Genomic DNA, 21823 nt, shown 5'->3' with positions numbered 1-21823 from the left:
ATTGGCCTCCGGGCGGTATCCCACAGTGCACCACTGTGACCGCTCTGGACAGCAGTCTGAAGTCGGATGCAGTGGCCAGGTAGACAGGAAAAGCCCCACGAACTTTTGAATATCATTTCCTGTTTGCCCAGCGTGGAGCTCTGATCAGCATGGGTGGTGATGCAGTCCGAAATCCAAATCCAAAAAGAGCTCCAGCATGGACCGTACGGATGTGATCGCTGTATGGGCAGGCAAATCTGTTCTATCAGAGCTCCGTTACAGAAGACGAAATTCCAAAGCATTTAAAAAAATCTCCAGACAGAGGCCCCAGCAGGGACTCAGCACACTGCTGTGTGACAAGCATAACGGAAAGCCAAAGAATCAAATGGACGCTCATGGAGGGAGGGAGGGGGGACTGAGAACTCAAGCTGTCCCACAGTTCCTGCAGTCTCCGAAAAGTATTTGCATTCTTGGCTGAGCTCCCAATGGCTGTAGTGTCAAACACATTGTCCGCCGTGGTTCAGGGCATAGCTCATCAATTTACCCTCCACACAGCCACCCCCAGAAGTAAAAGGGAAAAAAATCGTCTCTTGACTCTTTTAAATGTCACCCTATGTCTACTGAATGCTGCTGGTAGACGCGATGCTGCGGCAGTGAATTGCAGCATCCTCTTTCCCCCTCCCTGGTGGCTGATGGTGCAATATGACTGGTATCCATCATCATCATCAGCCTTGTGGCAGACGGTGCTGTGCAGAAGGACTGGTATCCGTCCTCATCATCAGCCCATGAGTGCTCCTGGCTGACCTCATGTGAGGTCGGCCAGGGGCGCCAGGGTAAAAAACTCCTGGTCATTCCCAGTAGATAGTACAGAACGGCTGGTAACCGTCTTCATCATAGCAACTGGGGGCTGAACTCCATCAGCTCCCGCCCTTCATGTGTAAAGAAAAGATTCTGTACTGCCTGGACTATCATAGCAGCGGGATGCTGGGCTCCTCTCCCCCACACTGCTTAATGTCCTGTCTGGACTATCATAGCAGCTGGAGGCTGCCTTCCCCTCATTTTATCTCACTAACAAGTCACTGTTTTTTATTCCTGCATTCTTTATTACTTCATCATACAAATGGGGGGACACTGCAACGGTAGCCCAGGAAGGCTGGGGGAGGAGGGAAGCAACAGGTGGGGTTGTTGCAGGGGCACCCCCGTGAATGGCATGCAGCTCATCATTTCTGCGGGATCTGACACAGAGCAGCTGTGCTCTCTGGTTCTCTGATACACTTGACCCATATTCTAGGCAGGACTGATTCTATTTTTAGATACCATAAAGAAGAGATTGACTCAGGGAGTCATTCCCATTTTTGTCTTTTGCGCCCCCGGCCGACCTCAGCCAGGGGCACCTATGACAGCAGCAGACAGTACAGTACAGAAGGACTGGTAACCGTCATCTCATTGCCAATTTACAATGGCAGCAGACGGTATAGAACGACCAATAACCATCTCTGCTATCATACAAAAGCAAATGAATGCTGCTGTGTAGCGCTGCTGTATCGCCTCTGTCAGCGGCATCTAGTACACATACGGTGACAGCAGGGGCGGCTCTAGGCACCAGCAAAACAAGCTGGTGCCTAGGGCGGCAACATCTGGGGGGCGTCCCCTGCGGCCGCAGGGGGCAGCGGGCTGGGCCGGCGGTCCTGCCGCAGTCATGCCTGCGGTAGGTCCACCAGAGCCCCGGGACGACTGGACCTGCCGCAGGCATGACTGCGGAGGGGGCGCTCGTCCCGCGGCTCGGCTGGACCTCCCGCAGGCATGACTGCGGCAGCTCAAGCGGAGCCGCCGGACCCGCGAGCCGTCCGCAGCTGCGGGAGGTCCAGCCGAGCCACGCGGGACCAGCGGTCCCTCTGTAGTCATGCCCGCGGGAGGTCCGCTGCTCCCGCAGCTCCGGGGCGCCTCCCGCGCATGACTGCTTGGGGCGGCCAAAAAGCTAGAGCCGCCCCTGGGTGACAGTGACAAAAGGCAAAACAGGCTCCATGGTTGCCATGCTATGGCGTCTGCCAGGGCAATCCAGGGAAAAAGGGCGTGAAATGATTGTCTGCCGTTGCTTTCCCAGAGGAAGGAGTGACTGATGACATTTACCCAGAACCACCCGCAACAATGATTGTTGCCCCATCAGGCACTGGGATCTCAACCCAGAATTCCAGCAATTGAAGGTGTTTAAAAGAGGTTTTCTGTAGCGTAGCATTGTTCTCAGTAAGTTGTGCTGTGTGTGCCATTCTGATTGCCTGAGTGGCTTCAGAACCATGTGCTCTGGGTCTTTTTGGTGTTAAAATGGTTCTGGCCCGGAACGGGTCAAGGACAGCATGTTATTCGTCTCTTCTCATGACTATACTATTGCTCTTTAGTGTCTCTATCAGTAGCTGCTGGGTTTTGCATCAATTTTATTGGTTAAAATGCCACTCCGGCTCACTCCGACTTTTCCATGGTCAACAAGGAAAGCACCAGCAGCTTGTTTGGATCAACAGGAGAGCAAAGAGGATGGGGATAAATGAAATTAGCCCCAGGGGAAATGCCAGCGGACATCTACTCATTCCTTAACCGGAGCCCACTGCTATCCCAATGCTAAGATACCCCTACTGCCCACAGCTCTATTGATGATGTTCAATCCCCACCCACAGCCCCCTGCTGTCCCTGCCCTGGGCTCTTCTCCCACAGCGCTGCTAGTGCCCCTCAGTCATGACCTCCAGCCCTCTGCTATACTAGCCCTGTGCTCCCCCGTTTAGCAACTCTGCTGCTGCCCCTAAATCCCACCCTCATCACTCCCCCTCCGTGTTGCTACATTATTAGGCTTTCAAGGATTAGAATATATTGGCAAATGTTACTAAACATTGGTTTCACCGTGCATGCACAACCGAACGAAAAAATAGTTCCATCAATAATAATTGAGATTTACCGATAGGTGAAGTAAGGAACGTGCTGTTTACTTTGTATCTTTTGAGTTTTATTAGCTTCTGAAATGTTAAGTTTTTGAATCTCACCTGTCATTAAATAACTGTCTGCCCCCCAAGCCCCATCATTTCACAGAACCGTGAACATTTAAACGTATAAACATTGAAAACCAGTCTTCAAAATGAACATTGATATTACCCACCGAAATTACAAAGGAACAAAGGTTGAGTTCTGCCAAGCTTAAGTAATATTCACTCCATGTTCTGCTGTAACTCTCCCAACTTACTGGTAGGTCAGTCGTGATCAACTTGTGACAACATTGGCAACTAAAAATAACAAAACCTCTCTTGGCAAGTGAGTATGAGAAGGAACCCAGGGCCCTTAGGGCAATTTCAAATCCATCCCACAAGAGGAATGAACATAGCCCGAGCTGTCAGTAATGATCTTGACCTAACCACATGTTCTCAGAGCCAGGATCTCACCTGGAGCAGCTGTCATAAGCAAAGCTGGTTCTGGCAAGGACAGGATGTCTAAACGAGACCTCAGAAAGTCAGCAGGTGCTACAGGCAGGAGGGTAGAGGAGGTCTCACCTGACAGACAATGCTTATTCTGATACTCCAATGAGGAATAAAGGGGCTCTGTGATACAGGGAGCAGGGTGGGAATCTCAGTAGGGGGCAGTCTTCCCTGGCAGTGAGGGCTGGTTTGAAAGCCCCAGTGTGGTGCTAGGGATTGTTGTGCTGCAGGGAGTGGGGTGGGAGCTCATTAGGGGGTGCTCCCCTTGCAGCCACTGCAGACCCCAATGCCCCACTCTGTCATTGTACATCCCCTGGCACTTTCTCTCCTCAGTGAGGTATGAACCCTGTTTTCCTGGCAAAATGCCACTTTTAGCTGGTCTATTCTTCCCCCTCCTCTAAAATCCACTTGTGCTTTGTTTGGACACAGGATCCTTCTACAATGAAAGCTTTTGAGATGTTGGGATGAACCAGTATGGGTGCTGTAGGAAGGGTAAGTTTCAGCTGATTGAATACATGCTGGGCCTCAGTAGACCAATGGAACCGGGCATTTTTCTGGAGGAGAATGGTCAGGGGCTCAATTTGTTTTGAAAAGTTCAGGATAAATCATTGATAAAAGTTGGCAAACACCAGGAAGTGTTGCAGGTCACATATGTGTGGGGTGGGGGAAGGGTGGAGGGGCCGTGGTGGGTCAGCCAATCTTGGAGAGCTTGGGTCCATCTGGATCCCTTCTGCAGATAAGATGAAGCTCAAGAACTCTGTGGAGGCCTGATTAAAGGCACACTTTGCTAGCTTGGTGTAAAGGCCATGTTACCATAAGTCATTGGTCCCCAACGCGGTGCCTGCGTCCGCCACGGCGCCCACCGGGGCATCTATGTGCACCTGTCTACTGACAAGGGAGCACCCCACCGCCAAGGAGTGCAGCCACCGGACAATCAGCTGCTGAAATGCCACCAAGAAGCGGCAACATGAAGAAGCGTCGCTGCCGAAATGCCACTGCTCGGTGGCATTTTGGCGGAGATGCTTCTTGGCGTTGCCGCTTCTTGGAGGCATTTTGTCGGCTGCTTGTCTGGTAGCCGTGATCCTTGGCAGCATTTTGGTGGCCACTCATCCAGCGCCCACTGCACTGAAAGGTTGGGAACCACCGTCATAAGTATTCCAGGACCATTCGGACATGAGCGTAGTCGGCCCAGCCTGCCTGCAAAGTGCCACTCATCTTGTCAGAGCAGGAGAAATAATAATAGATACAGCAGTTATCGATGGGAGAAATGATGGTTCGGTGCTTCTTCAACTGAGCTCTGAGTTGATCTGAGAGAACTGAGCCATAAGGAGGTGGGATAGCTCAGTGGTTTGAACATTAGTCTGCTAAACCCAGGGTTGTGAGCTCAATCCTTGAAGGGTTCGTTTAGGGATATGGGGAAAAAATCTGTCTGGGGATCGGTCTTGCTTTGAGATGGGGTTGGACTAGATGACCTCCTGAGGTCCCTTCCAACCCTGATGTTCTATGAAAGGCATGCTGGAAGTCAGGATCTGGGGTCTTGCCCTTCCAGGGGATGGCTGCTCTGCAAGAGTTGTGCCAATCTCATGTGATCTAGGGGTCTGTGCCACCAGCCCTGGTTACTGGGACAATGATTAGGTGGTTGAACATGGGCCTTTCCAATCAAAGGAGATCCTAAAACAATAGATTCAGATACCTGAACCGAAAGGGCTGCTGCAGCCACAGCCCGAAGACAAGGGGGAAATCCAACTGCCACAGCGTCTAGGGTAGTACTGTAATAAGCAGTGGGACAGTGTTTGTCTCCGTGCTTTTGCGTTAGTACAGCCAAAGCAAACCCATTACGCTCATGACAGAAAAGAGTAAATGGTTTAGTATAGTCAGGAAGCCCCAGAGCCGGTGCGCTGGATAGTCTCTGTTTGATAGCAACAAAAGCGCTCTCAGCCTCTGGGGGCCAAGGAAGTGGCTCAGGGGTACCTGACTTAGTCAGATCTTGTAAGGGTTTAATCATTGTTGCATAACCTAAAATCCACTTTCTGCAGTATCCAGTTAAAAGTGTCAAAGTATCAGTTTTACAAGATTCAAAAAAGAAAGATGCCAGCAAAAGGTCATCCACATACTGTATAAGCACTGATTTACCGGGGAAAACCACATCATCCAGATCCTTCTTTAGGATCTGGGAAAACAGGGATGGAGACTCAGTATACCCTTGGGGTAATCTGGTCCAGGTATACTGACATCCTTTGTAAGTGAAGGCAAACAAATACTGACTATCTGGGTGAATAGGAATAGAAAAAAAAGCTGAACACAAATCCACAACAGTAAAATAAGTGGCTGACGGTGGAATACAAGAAAGAATTGTAGCTGGATTTGGAACCACAGGAAAAGAAGGTAAAACAACAGCGTTAATCGCGCGGAGGTCTTGAACAAACCAATAGGTGTTCTTTCCTGGCTTCTTTACAGGAAAGATAGGAGTATTACAAGAACTAATCGTGGGAACAATAATACCCTGTTGTAATAAAGACTCTATGACTGGAGCTATTCCTTCCTCTGCTTCAGGACGCAGTGGGTATTGTGGAACCCTTGGCAAAGTTTTAGCAGGGTCAATAAGAATTTTAACCAGCTCGGCTGTCCTAATCTGTCCCACTTCATTTGCATGACGAGACCAGAGATGGGGGGGCACTTGTGATAACAAATGCACAAGGTCAGGGCTGAGATGTATCTTTGATTTTGTTGGCTCTGCTATATGGAGTGTGGCCAACACCAGTAGTATTCTCATCAGGAACTTGTAAGAATGCGCCATCTGGTGTACAATATATGGTACAACCTAATTTACACAACAGATCCCTTCCCAGCAAATTCACAGGAGAGGAGGGGCTGAGCAAGTGCTCATCAGCGAGGGGCACTAGCAAAACAGCAAGGGGTTTTGTGACAGGATGCGAAACAGGACAGTTTGAAATGCCTACAGCATTAACAGACAACGCTGACAAAGGAACAGAGGGAAACTCTGAGGATCTTAAAGCAGACTTACTAGCTCCGGTATCCACAAGACAAGTAACAGATTTTCCTGCAATTTTACATTTAACATATGGGCCCTCCTGATTAATAGGAATTAAAGGATTCATGATATAGTTACGTTCCCTCAGGCTGTCCTAGTAAGGGGTATTCTGTGGGGAAAAAGTAGGCGCTTCAGGATTTGGGAACAGAGGAGGGTTTTGAAATAGTCCGTTTGGACACTCATTTCTCCAGTGTCCCTCCTGACCACAAAAGTGGCATGCAGTGCTCCCAGTCGGGGCAGGATTCTGGGCAGGATACGAGGGACCCCTTCCCATACCTCGCCCACGACCTCGTCCTCGTTTTATTCCCCCACGGCCCCTGTTTTGATAAGTTTGTAATTGCAAAGCCATAAGTTTTGTTTCAGTATTTTCTTTTTTCTGCTCTATGCAAGCTGTACAATGATTGGCAACTGTCACCAATTCTGAAAGGGGTTTAGTTTGCCAGCCAATACAAATAGTTCTTAATGGTTGCTGAACTTTTGGTAAGAGTCCCTGAACAAAAGCAGCTCCTACCGCTTCTCTGGAATTTTCAGCTGGATTAGCAATTCCCGAATGCTGTTCAAAGACCTTTGTCAGTCTATCTAGATAATCAGCAGGGGACTCTCCTTTGTTCTGTTTACAGTTAGTAATTTTTGTCCAATCTGTTTTCTTAGGACAAACCTCCGTAATAGAGGTTAAGAGACGGTTCCTAGCCTTTGTCAAGTATCAGAGGGGTAGCTGTGTTAGTCTGGTTCTGTAGAAGCAGCAAAGAATCCTGTGGCACCTAACGTCTGTTAGCCTTTGTCAATTCACGCTCAATTCCAGGGTCGGTATCAGGCCAAGCTGCCTGTCTGATAAACCGTTGTTGAACTTCAGCTGGCAGTACCGCTCGCAAAAGTTGATTAATATCTGCCCAAGATGGATTATAGCACTGAATCACTGTTTGGAGCTCTTCTCTAAACTTTTCTGGCTCCTCCCTGATTTTAGGAAATTCTTTTACCAAGTTTCTAAGATCTCCAGGTGTCCAAGGGGCATGCACCTTAACTAACCCCCTACAGCTCCAGCTCCAGGCAAGTCTCTCAAAGGAGCCTGGAGTGTCTGTGCCGTGCTTCTAAGAAAGTAGCGGGCATTGTTATCAGCAGAACCAGGGTTGATTGGGCTACTGGGAAGATCAGAATCACTCAGTAGTGAAGAAGAGAATTCTTCCGAAGAAGGCGAATGAACAATTTGTGCAGTTGATACTTGCGGCGGCGATATTACCACCGCCGGCATAGCCTGAGTAGGGGGGGCAGTGGGAGGTACTGGCTGCGGCTGTGGAATGCTGCTAAAAAAATCCACTATGTCCTCAGCAGTCTCCTCCTCACTTTCAGCCTTAACTAATTGGGGATAAAGAGAAGCAGAGGGATTTGCTCGAGCAGGAAGACATTTGGATGTCTTACATTTAAGTTTCAAATCCTGTACTTCAGTTTTTAATTTTTCCTGGGAGTCCTTTAGACTCCGCACCCAAGACTCATGGAGTCTCTTTGTTGCTTCCTCCCACCAATACATAAACTGCTCCCACTGCACATAAGAGGCTTGAGAAGTAAGGGTACCTCTGAGGTATGTAAGTTTATCTAACTCAAAGGTACCTTCTAATGGGTATTGTTTAAATGAATGTTCACGCATGTACAGATTCCAATCATTTAAATACCTGCAGGTTTTAGGACCATAATGTACGTACATGTAATATGCTGGGGTACCCTTAGGGGGTAAGGTGGAAAGTCTAGATTGTCCCTCCCCCATTTTCCAATCACACTAACAGGGGGGGTGCCCTGTCTGCGCTAGTGGATCATAAACTGAGGATCTCTCCCTACAGGGTACTCACTCAGGAGAGACTAACGAGGATGACCACGACTCTCCTACACCTCCCTTCAGCAAAGAGCGTCGGCTAGTCTCTGGGAGACGGCGTCACTTACTCTGATTGCATCCAGTGAGATGATCAGACTGTCAGTAGCCCACACGGAAGGGAAAGGGGAGGGAAGGTGGGTTCACACACTCCTAGACCCAGGTAGCTTCCTCGCCGGACTATGCCAGGCCGAGTCAGCCCACCGTGGGTCGGATCTCCTAAAGATCCACTAGTTACCGGGCTTGCGTTAGAGTAGTCCTGGTCACGAGCTTTCGCTTCACAGGGTACTCTGGGCTTCTTCCGGTAACAGTCACTCACACTGGTGTACACACACACATACACACACCAAGGCCTCTTTTTTTCCCCTTTTTTCTTTTTTTAACCTTTTTTTTTTTTTTTAACCACGATGCATCTTTACCTGGTCCAGACCAATACCATGAGGCGGTATGACAACCCCTCTTGAGGCGGTAAAAAAACCCCTCAGCACCGGTGCATTCTAATGCATTTACCTATGCATTACCTTATGCATTTACCTATGCATTTACCTTGTTGGCCAACTCAGCAGTTCCCAATACTGCTATAAACTAACCTTTTTGGGGCCTTTCCCCAATACCACTCTGCATCTGATCTTGCTGCACAGTCAATAAGTTCAGATGGCGTGAGCCCAACAGAGACAGACGTCCCCACAGACAGTCCTCCTCCGACACCCCAATAGAGATTTCAAAAGGTCTCTTACCTCTATTGTGGCGCCATGGGGTTCGAAGGGGAACGATCCGTAGTAGCCGTCTGTGGGTCCGTGGGCGTTGCCATCCCGGACGAGCCCCCAAATTGTCGGAGAAAAACTCAGTTCTCGCTTTTTCTTTGGGTGCAGCAAAATCAAATACTTTATTCTTTCTCTAGTAATTACAATAGAGGAAGGGAGTGCCCTAGGACACAGGGTCGCCCCAGTCCCGGACAGGTCTCTCAACTGGTAAACAATTACAGCAAGCCTTTATACCTTTGTTAAAGACAATAACTAGCAATAATACAGACAATAATGAGCAACAACTACATTTTGTTTATAAATAAGCCTTTCTGCTATCTTATTTGTCTCACTCCAAGAAGACGCAAGCCTGCATATTTGGTTATCAGTACAAGGTCGTAATAACTTTTTACACAGTTCTTTTCCTCTTGCCTCACACTATCCTTGCTTCTACAAGTCTCACGTCATTAGGGTTACAGCTAGTCTAACTCTTGCTAACTGACTGACATGCATTAAAATCCCCTTCAAATCCTTGTTAATTCTTTCCCTGCTTCCACATGCTGGAGTTCCCATGTTTCCCAGTGTCCGTTACCCCAGAGTCCAACATGCAAGGGTCTGTTCTGCCTCCCATAAGAGGCCCCCTGGCATACAGGATTCCCAGTGGTTATTGGATTCTCCTTGAATCCCCGTCTTACACAGTTACACAGCAGCTGAATCCCTCCCCAGAGTCAGCTGCATGTCATTCTTTCATTGCCGCCTTTCTCTTCTGTGTCATTACAGGCCACTTACCCTCAGCCCACAGTGTCCTTGATCCTTCCCTCAATCCCCACTCACCCTACTGGGAATCCCTCTGTCTGAGCTCATGCCTCCTCCCCTGAAATGGGAGCTACACGGGGAGACCTTGGAGAGGAAACATGGGTGTCATCCTCCGACCCAGAGGGGCTGAGCACCAGAAGATGGGGTAGAACCACAGCCGATGGGATCTGGAGTTGCCAGGATATGCAAGTTGTACCCCAGTCAGGAGAATGGAGCATCTCTAGGAGACCAGAAGAGCCCATGGAAATGGGAATGTGAGCCTGGATCTTTTGCTTCTAGAGGGGAGCCTTCTCCAATCCAGCCCAAGGGTGGCTGAGAGGGGTGGGGAGAGACAGGGCCTTTCCCCTCTAGGGCTGTCATCCTCTCATCCCGCTGATGCTCACCTGGGGCCTTTGGTTTCTCTGACAGCAGTGATGCCAAGAATTCACAGCGCGAGGCGGATGATGCCGTCTCAGGTTTGGGCGGCTTCAGGGCGATGCGCTCAAAGTTCGCCTTTGCGGGGTCGTAGGCGGGCCACTGCTTCTTGCTGCCCTCCCCCACCATGGGTTTCCTGCATGGAAAATGAACATGCCCCACTGAGGTTAGTACTGTGGCTTGGTGGGGACAGGAATGTGCCCCAGCTGGGGTCTAACATCCCGGATGCAGGGGTGATTATGAGCCAACTTGAAAAGTTTGGCCTCTTTCCAAAATGGCTGCCATCCCTTGTTGTTGCAAATGAGAGTGAAGCCAGAGGCTGCCCTCAGTTGAGAAGGGTGGTGCCTCCCGGTCTTTTCATATGGGGTGATGCTACAGGTTGCCCTTTATAAACATGGCCACTTTATTCCATTGTTCTCCATGAGATTTAAGCCACAGGCCGCGCTGAGTAATAATGGCTGCCATTGGGCTGAGACTCTTTGTAAAATGAGATTTCCCCTAGGGAAGATGGTCACTGTTTTCCCTTGTTTGCAATGGGACTGAAGCCAGGCTTCCCTCAGAGAAGATGGGCATCCTTAGTGCTCACAGACAGTAAAGGCCAGTGTGGGGAGCAGAGCAACATGCGGGGGGGGGCATGGATAGGGAATGCGGGGGCATAGATAGGAGGATCTGAACTGGGAGGGAGTGTCAAGTTTTGCTCTTACTTAAGATGGCGTCTCTCACTTGTCCTTTCAACTAGGATGCTGCCCTTACAAAAAATGACCACCATATCTCACTGTGATCAAGGTGATTGAAGCCACCAGCTGCCCTGAGTCAGCTGCCATTTGCCTACAGCCCTTGCGCATGGCAGCCAGGTTGTTCCTGGGAAAGATGGCCACCACTCGCCATTGTTCTTAAGGAGGCAGAAGCCAATGACTACCCTCAGTTAAGATGGCCTCCCTGAACATGAAGACGGGCAACTAGCAGGGATGTGGACAGGGTATGTGTCCGAACACATGGGGGTGGCCCTCCCTGGAGTCCAGGACCAGAAGAGACCATTGTGATCATCTAGTAGAACCTGCCGTATAACACGGGCCACAGTTGTTCCCCCAAACAATTCCTAGAGCAGATCTTACATAAAAAGATTCAAACTTAATTTTAAAATCATCAGTGATGGAGAATCTGCCACAACCCTTAGAAAACTGTTCCAATCATTAATTACTCTAACGGTCAAACATTTATACCTTATTTGAAGTCCGAATTGATCTTGCTTTGACTCCCCACCTTTAGATCATGTCAGACCTTTCTCTGCCAGACTGAAAACCAGTTATTAAAGATTTGGTCCCCAAGTAGGTATTTATAGGCCCCTTAACCTTCTCTTAGTTAAGCTACATAGATTGAGATCCTTAAGTCTATCGCTGTAAGGCAAGGTTTCTAATCCCTGAGACATTCTTGTGGCTCTTCTCTGGATAGGATGACCAGACGTCCCGATTTTATCAGGACTGTCCCGATATTTGCTTGTTTGTCCTGCGTCCCGACCGATGTTAGGCCGGGACACTGGACAAACAAGCAAAGGCTCCTGCGCACAGGCTCCCCCCTCCCTCCCACGTCTCAATATTTCAGTTTTGACATCTGGTCATCCTACCTCTGAACCCTTTCCAATTTATCAACACCCTATAATTACCCAGGTGATCCCATTTAACTTTTTTATAAATTGGCATGACATTAGCTTTCTTCCAATCTTCTGGATCTTCCCCAGTGCTCCATGACATACTGAAAATCAGTGTTAAGAGGCCAGTGAGTACCTCAGCCAGCTCTTTCAAAATATTTGGATATAAACTATCTGGACCTGTTTATTTAAAAATGTCTAACTTTAGTAGCTTCTCTTTAAAAGCTTCCAGAGATACTAGTGGAATGGAAAGAGTGTTATAATTATCATAGAATGAGACTACATCATTTGTGCATCATTTCTACATCATTTGTTTTTTCCTCAGATTTAGCCTTTTCTGCATTACCATTTCCATTTCGTAATGGACCAATTCTACTGTAAGGATTCTTTTTGTTCCTAATATCGTCAAAGAACTCCTTCTTATTGTCCTAAATGCTGCTGGCCATAGAGTTCTCCATGTGCCTCTTTGCTTTCCTTATCAATTTTCTACAATTCCTAATGTCTGATTTATAATCATTACTATAAACATCTCCTTTCTTCAATCTGTGGTATATTATGTTTTTTGTTTTTCCACAGCTGCCTTCCCTAATCTGGGAAGAAATTAGCCCATGCTGGATGATTGGGACCAGAATGGGGAATATTGAAGAGGGTTCTTTTGGGGGTTTGCTTGCTTATTTTTGTTGCAAGGGAGCATGTCTTTTTATCTATGCCGTACTGTATGCTTAACAGTTACATTGCCACAGTTTTCTTAAGCAGAGATGTGAAAAAACCACCTCCCTGACTGTCACAGCTATGCTGACCTAGCCTGTAGGGTAACTGTAGTTGTGCCGATGGAAAGATGCTTTTGTCAATGTAGCTCCTGTTTTTTGGGAAGATGATGCTTCTCAGCTACTGGAGCAACCCCGTTTGCTGCTGCAGGCTATATCGACATGATGAGCTGATGTAGCCAGGCCTGAATAGTGTTTGTAGCATAAACCTCCCCTGAGTTTGTGTGGCAGGGCTGGGAAAGGGCAGGCAGAACTTTGAGATCATTCACTACTAGCTGAAAACCTTGTTACCTTGGGTGTGTTCATAAGACCAGTGACATACTGATGTGGGAAGAAGGGAATTATCCCTAACCTGGAACCAGGGGGCTGAGATTTTACCTCCCTGAAGTAAGTTCAGCTCTGGGTGATGGGCTTCACCCAAATAGATTATCTGTTTTTCAGAGACTCCTTCTTTGCCATGGCTTTGAGCTGGCGGATCCTGGATGTGGCGGACATTTGGCCAAAGAGTTACAGCTGTTCTTATGGTCTGGATCGGAGAGACAAGAGGATTGTGGGGGATTCCCTTACCCGCTCCAGGCGTCCACCGCAAGGTAATGCATCACCCTGCGTCTGAGCGCTACCTCAGCCTCTGTGTAATTGGATCCTACAACAGATGCCAGGGCCCCTAACTCGTAGGGAATCTCAGAGCCCTGTGGTACCCCCATCCATTCAGGTATGGACAAGCCGCTGCTACGGTGGGTGAAGTGGTAGGTGCACACAGGATTTCCAGCCTCTGCCTCTTGCCTTGCCACCTCCAGTATCGGGCACACAATGATATAGTCACCAGCGATCTGTTCCATGGCCCATCGGTACCGTGCCTCTCCCTGCTCCTCCCCCTCCTGGATGTACCACTGTGCCATAGCTTGGATGGCCTCGTCTGGCACCCCTGGCACTATCAGCCTCACCACCTGCAGCAGCTCCTCCCAGCCGATGGAGCTGGCGTTTTCCAGGTTGAGGCTAGAGGCAGCAAAGTATAATATGTAGGAGCCTTTGTTGGTGTTGAAACCAACCCCGACAGGTATCCGCTGGCCGTGCTCAGCCTGCAGGAGTCTTGGTGGTGTATCAGGGAGGAAATCCCCATCTGGTGTCGGCACAAAGGGCAGCCTCAGTTGCTTCTTGTGGTTCAAGATGGAGAACTCGTGTTTGGAGAACTCACCGGGTTCCTTCCCCTGCAGGCAGCCCACCAGGGCTGTGCTGTTACCATCGGGGCAGCCCAGCAGCTGGCCCAGCCTCTGGTCTCTCTCCTGGGCCTCTTCAAGTGAAATCCAAGCCCAGGGTACGTTCGAGGCTCTGCTCTGAAATCCGGCGCGAGTGAAGAGGGGCCGGCTCCCCGGGAAGAGGAGGTGGAAGCCGACTGACACAGCCCCAGCGCCTTGGCCGAAAAGGAGGAAACGGGCTGGGTCCCCTCCGAAGGTGGCTGTGTTGTCCTGCAGCCAGCGCAGTGCCAGGCGCTGGTCCCACAGGCCAGCGTTCCCTGGGGCAGCCGGGGGCAGAGACAGGAAACCCAGCACCCCCAGCCGGTAGTTCATGGAGGCCACGATCACGTTCTCAGTGTCGGCTGTCATAGACATCGAGGGAGGCTGCCCCTGTGAAGAACCCCCCGCCGTGGATCCAGACAAAAATGGGGGCCATCCCATTAGGCTGGGGATGGGGCACCCAGACATTGAGGAAGAGGCAGTCCTCAGACTGTGGTATTTTGGGTGTCCAGACATCAGCCTGAGGGTAACCAGGTGTTGCATCACAAGAGCAGGAACGAAGTCCAAGCAGAGAGAGAAAGTGTGTGTGTATGCATCCATCTTTATTCATTCCCAGCATGCTCTTATATACAACATGATAAGCAATCACAATTGCTAATTAGTTAATTAAACCCACACAGCCGCAGCTGTAACTCATAGGGTAATTATCATTCTACACACCTGTCTACCTATTCACAATTAGCTGGCCAATGAGAACAAGCCCAAAGCCAGCCCTTCACACACAATTCTCAATCCAGAAGCCTTCAGCATCTCACATTCAATCCCACATCTCCCCCCTTTATTTACAATCAAAAGAAAAGGGAAAAGGAAAACAAGATAAAAACATTCACCAAACATTTTCAACTTATAACAGCATAACACCACAATCTATCTTAATCAAATATTATGTTATTCATAAAACATTTGCAACTCATAACAGCATAACATTATTACCTATCATAAACAAAACTTTATAAGATCAACCTATATGACCATTCAATCCTTAACATATAATTTCAAAAACATCAAACGAACAAAACAAAACACAATAAACAAATGATGTAACCTCTGCAGGACCCCCTCAGCTGTCAGGTGATCAAACTGACACTGAAAACATCAAACCACATGACAATACAACAACAATTCTGGCCAGAAAACAGACAACACAAAACATAACAAGGAACATAAAACATAAATCTTAGTTCTAAATAATAATTGCATGGTACCACACAGATTTTCTGTCAAACACAAAAAATCATCTCAAGTGAGTAATTCATTCATGGAGGATCAGACAGAAAGTCCTGGCAGAGCTAACAAACAGCTCTGACCCACCTCGCTGGCATCCACCTGGGACCCGCATCAGTGGCAACACACACATAACCCCTGCCCCACGTTAGCAAGTCAACTGGTCCTTTCCATATTTGCTGCTGATAATCAAACCATTTGACCGAGGGTCCCAGTCATCCCGTTGACATGTTTAATCGCTGGGGCACCTGGCTGTTTTTACCAAGATGTAACCAATTTTTGTCTTAAAAGGAGCGCCCAAAGAGGCATGAGCACATTCAATAATAGCGTGTAGTTTGTCTGCTTCAGCCTGAAGGGTTTGGACAAGCAGTTCTTTGGCTTGTAGCTCCTTCTTAATTTCACTCAGCTCAAGAACAGCAGCTCTATAATGTTTGAAGGTTATTAACGTTTGACTTTTCTCTTTCGAAGGCAGTCTGTAAAGCTTGAATATTTAGGACTGCTTGAACCCGGAGATTCAGCTGCACCAGGTCTGCCTCTCTCTTTGCTAGTACTGTTTCGAGGATGTTGCTGTGCTCTCGCAAAGCAATGTTAGACTGACCAAAACCAGTGAGCTTCCCCTGTTCATGTTCCAGTTCGAGGGCCAACTTCTTGTTTATTTCTTCCAAAAGTTTTATCTTTCTCCTAGATTCTCGAAGCTCCTGGCTGGTAAGTGAAATTACTTCTTGCAGCTCTTTCTCCGACATCATCTTACTGTGGCTAACAGCCTGCAGCTCTATCTCCAAAGCTTGAATCCGTTCATGGGAAGCCTGGTTATTTCCTCCATCAGCGATTTGTGCATCCCGTTCTTTTTGCACTGACTGGAGGTGGCATTTTAACTCCACTATCTGCTGGTGAACCTGGGATACTTCCTTCTGAAGTCTTGAGCATTCAACATCAATGGACTGCTTTTCACTTCGAAGTTTCAGTAACTCCCGTTTTAATTCTTTCACTTCCAAATCCAGCCGCGCTTTGTAGATTTTAATTCACTAATCAGCTGGTCCTGTGAACTTGCATCTCTTTGATAAGCTTCCACCATTACCTTTTGCTGTAAGAACTGTTTTGGGTCTGTTTCTTCAGGCTGGCACTTTCCTGTTGCAGATTTTCCACCTGGCTCAATTGTGCCAAGATTTCTGATACTGCCTCAGTACTTTCACCTCATCAAGTTCTTCTTTGCTTGCTTTTGCTGCCTGCAGAGCTACCTCTAGGACAATCTTCTCATTCTGCAAATATTGGATCGTGTCATCCTTAGAAATAACATCACCCTGGAATTCCTCTAACCTGCCACCAGCTCATCATATTGAGTCTGTAGGTCATTTATTAAGGTGAGCTGCTTCATGAGCACTAGATGCTCTTGCTGTAAAGATTCAAACTGTAGATCTCGCTGATGCAGAATCAATTTAACCTGTTCCAGTTCTTGCTCCAGTGTTACTGCAAAATCAGCCATTTTCTGAAGTTGTCTTCTCTCATCCTCAAACTCCTCCAATCGCTGAGCCACTGATTTCCAGAGCTCACAGCCCAACCGCCCAAAACAGTATACTATACTATTGATTGAAAAAGTCCCCCCCTCCCCCCACCCGCAACAGGCGGGATAATGCATCAGAGGGGAACTTCTCCCCACCCGCTCGTGATGTATTAGCTGCTCACTTCTTGGTTCGAGTGTGCCTCTCTTCATGCAGCTGCGGCTCCCAGCCGCCCCTTACTTCCCCCTCCCTCCCGGCTCCAGCCCTGGTTGCCCTCGCGCTCCTTTCTTGGGCCCCCCCTTCCCCGCCCCGCCCTGCGGCGCCTGCCGGCCACGCTTCCCCCCACACCCTGCGCTCCGCTCCGTTTGTCGCTTCTCTCCTGATTCGCCGCCTTCCCTGCCGCTCAGCTTCCCTCCTTCGACCAGCTCTTGCTTGCTTGTCAGGCCCTCCTCTCTCCACGCCTCGCAGCTCTCAGCTGCTCGCTCGAACGCCGTGCAGCTCCCAGCTGGAACCAGATCTTGACCTGTACCCATCAGGCTCAGGTACTTCTTGCAGTGGAATTCCTTCTCCAGCTCCAGCAGCTGTTGCTGACGCTGGGACTTCAGGCGGCCCTTCTTTCAGGCGCGTCCCTTTTTATCAATTCAGTCCACCAACACTATCTTCATTCAAGATTGGCAACAGTGGTACTAGTACTTATCTTGTTTTAGTTCTGTTTGCCTTCTTGATCGTTCACACGTTGTCTTCTAGTGACTTCAGTTATGGGTTTAGTTCTCTTTGCATTTCATTCATTTCCTTTGCCTCAGCCTTCTCATACTTTCCTCTCCTTCTCCTAGTGATAACCAGTACAATAATTCCAGCAACAATTGCTAGTACCACCACTACAATGACTGCAATAATACCAGCAGTCAGACGTTTCATGGAAAACTCTGGGGGCTTTTCATCAACATAGTAGATTAGAGCTTGATCAAATTTTAGAGGTTCTTCACTGATGTTTATCTGTAGTGTGAGTCACCTTTGACATCTTTTTCAAAGTAGTAAGCCACGTCAGATATATCCACACTCTTGGCAGACTTCTGGGAAACATTTTGTTTCAGTTCAATAGTGATATAAGGTTTTCATACACAACATCAGTTATATACTCTGGATTCAGCGAGTAACGCTCCTTAAATTCATTTTTGATGATTACCTTCAAAAGAGAAGCATCCACAGCTGTACTTCTCTCACTGTGTTTTGTTTCAATGATGATCCAGCTTGTTCTGACTAGTTCACTGCACTGTAAGTCTGTATCACATCGGGGTCACCATTTGTTGCATCACAAGAGCAGGAACGAAGTCCAAGCAGAGAGAGAAAGTGTGTGTGTATGCATCCATCTTTATTCATTCCCAGCATGCTCTTATATACAACATGATAAGCAATCACAATTGCTAATTAGTTAATTAAACCCACACAGCCGCAGCTGTAACTCATAGGGTAATTATCATTCTACACACCTGTCTACCTATTCACAATTAGCTGGCCAATGAGAACAAGCCCAAAGCCAGCCCTTCACACACAATTCTCAATCCAGAAGCCTTCAGCATCTCACATTCAATCCCACAACCAGGGAGCGGAGGTTGGTGGCAGGTGTTGCCGAAGTTGGTGGTCTCCAGGACTTGGCTCCAGGGCTGGTGGGGAAGCGGTTTCCGGAAGCGCAAGGCCCCCACGGGGGGTTCAGCGTAGGGGATGCCCAGGAAGGCCGTCACTGTGCCAGAGCCGGCATGTAGGCACTTGCCCCGTATGGGGCCGCTGGTGGTGAGCACCACGGTGCCATCGTCATCGGAGCCAGAGCTGGGGCCTGTCAGGGAGAGGAGGAGCAGGCAGGAGAATGCGGGGAGGAGTCCCAGCATTGCGGCAGCTGTAAGGGAACCCCCCCCACACACACACACACACAGGGAGTTACAGGGAACAGGATCCGAGGCCTTTCTCCTCTAGGGGGAGCTGGGTCCCATCCAGTCCCAGCTGCCTAATTACCATCAGAAGGGAGCTCCGTACTTCAGACTAGATCCCAGTTAGGAAATAGAGCCCCTTGGTGTGTGCCACTCATTCTCTGGCTCCCTGCTCAACTTCCAGATTGGCATCAACCATGACGCTAGCTCGGGGAGGGGAGGGGAGTCTAATGGGTTAGAGCAGGGGGGGCTGGGAGTCTGGACTCCTGGGTTCTAATCTCAGGTCTGAGAATGGGGTCTGTGGAAAGGGTAGTACCTATTGGGTTTCCAGGAAGTGGGTGGGCGGAAGTTAACAGATCCCGCCCCCCAGCCTAAGGGATGGATAGGGAGTGCATGGAGAAGGAGCTGGGGGGAAAAGTGCAGCCAGAAGCGAAGCAGGATATTGGTGAGGAGCCGATATAGGGGCTGCAACCGGGCGCACTCTAAGTAAACGTGCGCCACGGTCTCCCTCCCGCCGCAGAAGGGGCAGGTGTCTGGGGCAGGGGTAAACCGCGCCAAATACACGCCCGTGCTCACGGCCCCATGAAGGAGCCGCCAACTGATATCCCCAGCGGGCCTTGGGACCAGGGGAGAGTATAGGCTGGCCCAAGATGGGTAATTACCTAGAGTGATCCCAATTCCAGCTGCTCTTCTACCTCCTTCCCTCCCTTTGCCCCTCTGTCCCTAGCTCGCCAGTGGCACAGACTCACCTGCCCTTCTCCTTGGTGCAATTGCGGCTTTGTGGCTTTCTCTGTGTCTCTCAGCTCAGCACAAAGGCGAATGGGGGATGCTGGGGAAATGGGAAGCCTCCAATGCTGAGAATAACAGCCAGGAAGCAGCCACTGGGGCTTATTTATCCTCAAATCTGTGTCCTCATTGGACTCTGCAAACACAAAGGGGGGTGGGATCTGTGCCAGCCAGGTGGGTCTGGAGCCAAGGGGTTTGGAAACAGAGACTCAGTTGGGTAAACAGCGTGAGAGTTCTAGGGATGCAGGTGCCCTGATCCCTGAATTGCAGCCACCTCTGGGGTAGGTCATCTGGGCACTTGGAAGTGAATGGGGAATTCATGTCCAAAGAAAAGAGAAGTGGATTTTAGAGGAAGGGGCAGAATGGAATAACTCTAGGGGATGATTGGACAGTTGCCTGGGTTTCTACCCCTCCAATGAGGGAAAGTGCTAGAGGATATGCAGTGAGAAGTGAGAGTTGGTTATTTCAAATGTGAAAAGCAGCATACCCTGCAGCTCAGCACCCCAGCGGGGTATTTCAGACAGCTCCAGCTGCAAGAGGTGGTCCTGGGGGAATTCTGCCCAGAATTCATGTGCCATGCAAAAAGAATTCTGCAGAAAATACATTCTGTTGCAGTTATGTCTTTCAGCCACCAGGGGCTGCGGTGGCGCCAGAACAGAGAGCAGCCACTCCCGGGCCAGCCCCAGCTGTGGGTAGGGAAGAGAAGGGGTTGCCTTCTTCACAGGGCCATGCTGGTAGGGCCAGGTTGGAAGGCACGGGATATGGCGGGGGGTGGACAGTGAGGGGCACATGAGGCTTCTGGGGGGGTCACAGAGTGGGGTTCGTAAGTGCTAGTGGGGGAACAGATTGGGGGGTCTGAATTGGAGTGGGGGTGCAGGGACACATGGGGGCAGGGGGCAGAGAGGGGCCGAGGGGGAGTGCAGGGCAAGCTGAGGACAGTGGCAGGAGGGTGCAGTTAAGCTCTGGAAGGTTTCCAAAGGCGGCCTGGAGTCCCTATCTTCGGAAGTTTTTAAAATTAAGTTGAACAAACACCTGTCAGGAATGGTTTAGGTTCAGTTGGTCCTGCCACGGTGCAGGGGCCTGCACTTGATGATTTCTCAAGGTCCCTTCCTGCCCCACAATTTGAGTTGTAACAGTTTATAAAACGTTCACTTAGTCTTTTTTGATCTAAACTGACATTTAGATCTGACCCGTCCCCACCTTTCCTTAAAGTTTAAATAAATAAAAGTTGAAGAAAGGGCTTAAAATGAACATGAAAAATATCACTCAAACTGATAAAGAAAGAAACACTGAGTTTTGCCAAGACTAAGTAACATGCACTCAATGTTCTTTGTGACTCACGCAACTTAGGTCAACTGTGACCAACCGTGGCAACTAGAAATAACAAAACCCTATTGCTGCGTGACTATGAGAAGGAACCGAGGAACCCTAGGGCAATTTCAGACCCATCCCCCAAGAGGAACGAACATTTCCAGAGCTGTCAATAATGATCATAATCCAACCACATGTTGTCAGAACTGGCATCTCACAAGCTAAGAAGGTTGCAGCATGGGCAGGATTTCAAAAGGAAACCTCCAAAAGTCTGCAGATGCTACGCGGAGGGGTGCTGTCCCCAGAGAAGTCGGTGTTGTTCTCCATGACCCAGCAGGGCACTAGGGGGCACTGTTCAGAGGGAATGGGGACACTCAATAGGGAGTCCTCTTTCTTTGCAGTCAATGCAGACCCAGATGTCCCAGCCTGGTCCTAGGAAGCACTAGGTGGTAGGGAGCAGGGCTCAGTAGGAGGTGATCTCCCCTCGAAGTCAGTGCTAACGCCAATACCCTAGCATGATGTTGGGGGCACTGTGCTGCAGTGAGTGGGGGGCTCACTAGGGGGCGCTCTCCCCTTTACTCTTGGGGAATTCTGCACCAAAAAATAAAAATTCTGCACCAGAAAACTAACAATTCAGTGCAAAATATTTTAAAATTCTGCAAAATCATGCATATTTTACTTGGCAAAATAACACAATATAATCACACCTGTTTCAATTATTTTGGTAATTTCTTTCAAAATACCTGACGCCAAGTATGTCTGTAGCAATACAGACAACTAAAAAGATTCAGGAAGTGTTTTCTGACAAATCTATTCCTTACTAGGCATATTAATAAACAACTCGGAGTAATAATTCATTTACACTACAATACAGAGATGTATTTCTCAGCCCCCTCAGAACCAGTGCAAAGGCTTGGGGGAGTCGGGGTGACGGAGGTCAGAGGGAGAGGGAAGTAATTGCTGGGAAGGAGCCTGGGTGTGAACGTGGAGGGTTGCTGGGTGTGGGTGGGAGAAGTCTAGAAAAGTTTTGGGGCGGGGAGGGATTGTT

The 21823-nt window shown here is 49.0% G+C and overlaps 1 protein-coding gene and 1 pseudogene across 1 annotated transcript; both read right to left on the bottom strand.

Moving 5' to 3' along the window:
• Positions 1 to 7267: 7267 nt before the first annotated feature.
• Positions 7268 to 20042, bottom strand: LOC120383466 (acetylcholinesterase-like). Its single transcript, XM_039501625.1, is given in 8 exon segments — positions 7268 to 7372; positions 7706 to 7839; positions 10290 to 10456; positions 13303 to 14328; positions 14330 to 14490; positions 16131 to 16138; positions 18351 to 18647; positions 19952 to 20042. Coding segments are annotated over 8 exon segments (1989 nt in total).
• On the bottom strand, positions 17494 to 18044 carry LOC120383204 (annotated as a pseudogene).
• Positions 20043 to 21823: the final 1781 nt, after the last annotated feature.

Source organism: Mauremys reevesii, linkage group 15, assembly GCF_016161935.1.
Source record: "Mauremys reevesii isolate NIE-2019 linkage group 15, ASM1616193v1, whole genome shotgun sequence".
Lineage (NCBI taxonomy): Eukaryota > Metazoa > Chordata > Testudines > Geoemydidae > Mauremys > Mauremys reevesii.
This window is presented reverse-complemented; position numbering and strand designations above follow the sequence as displayed.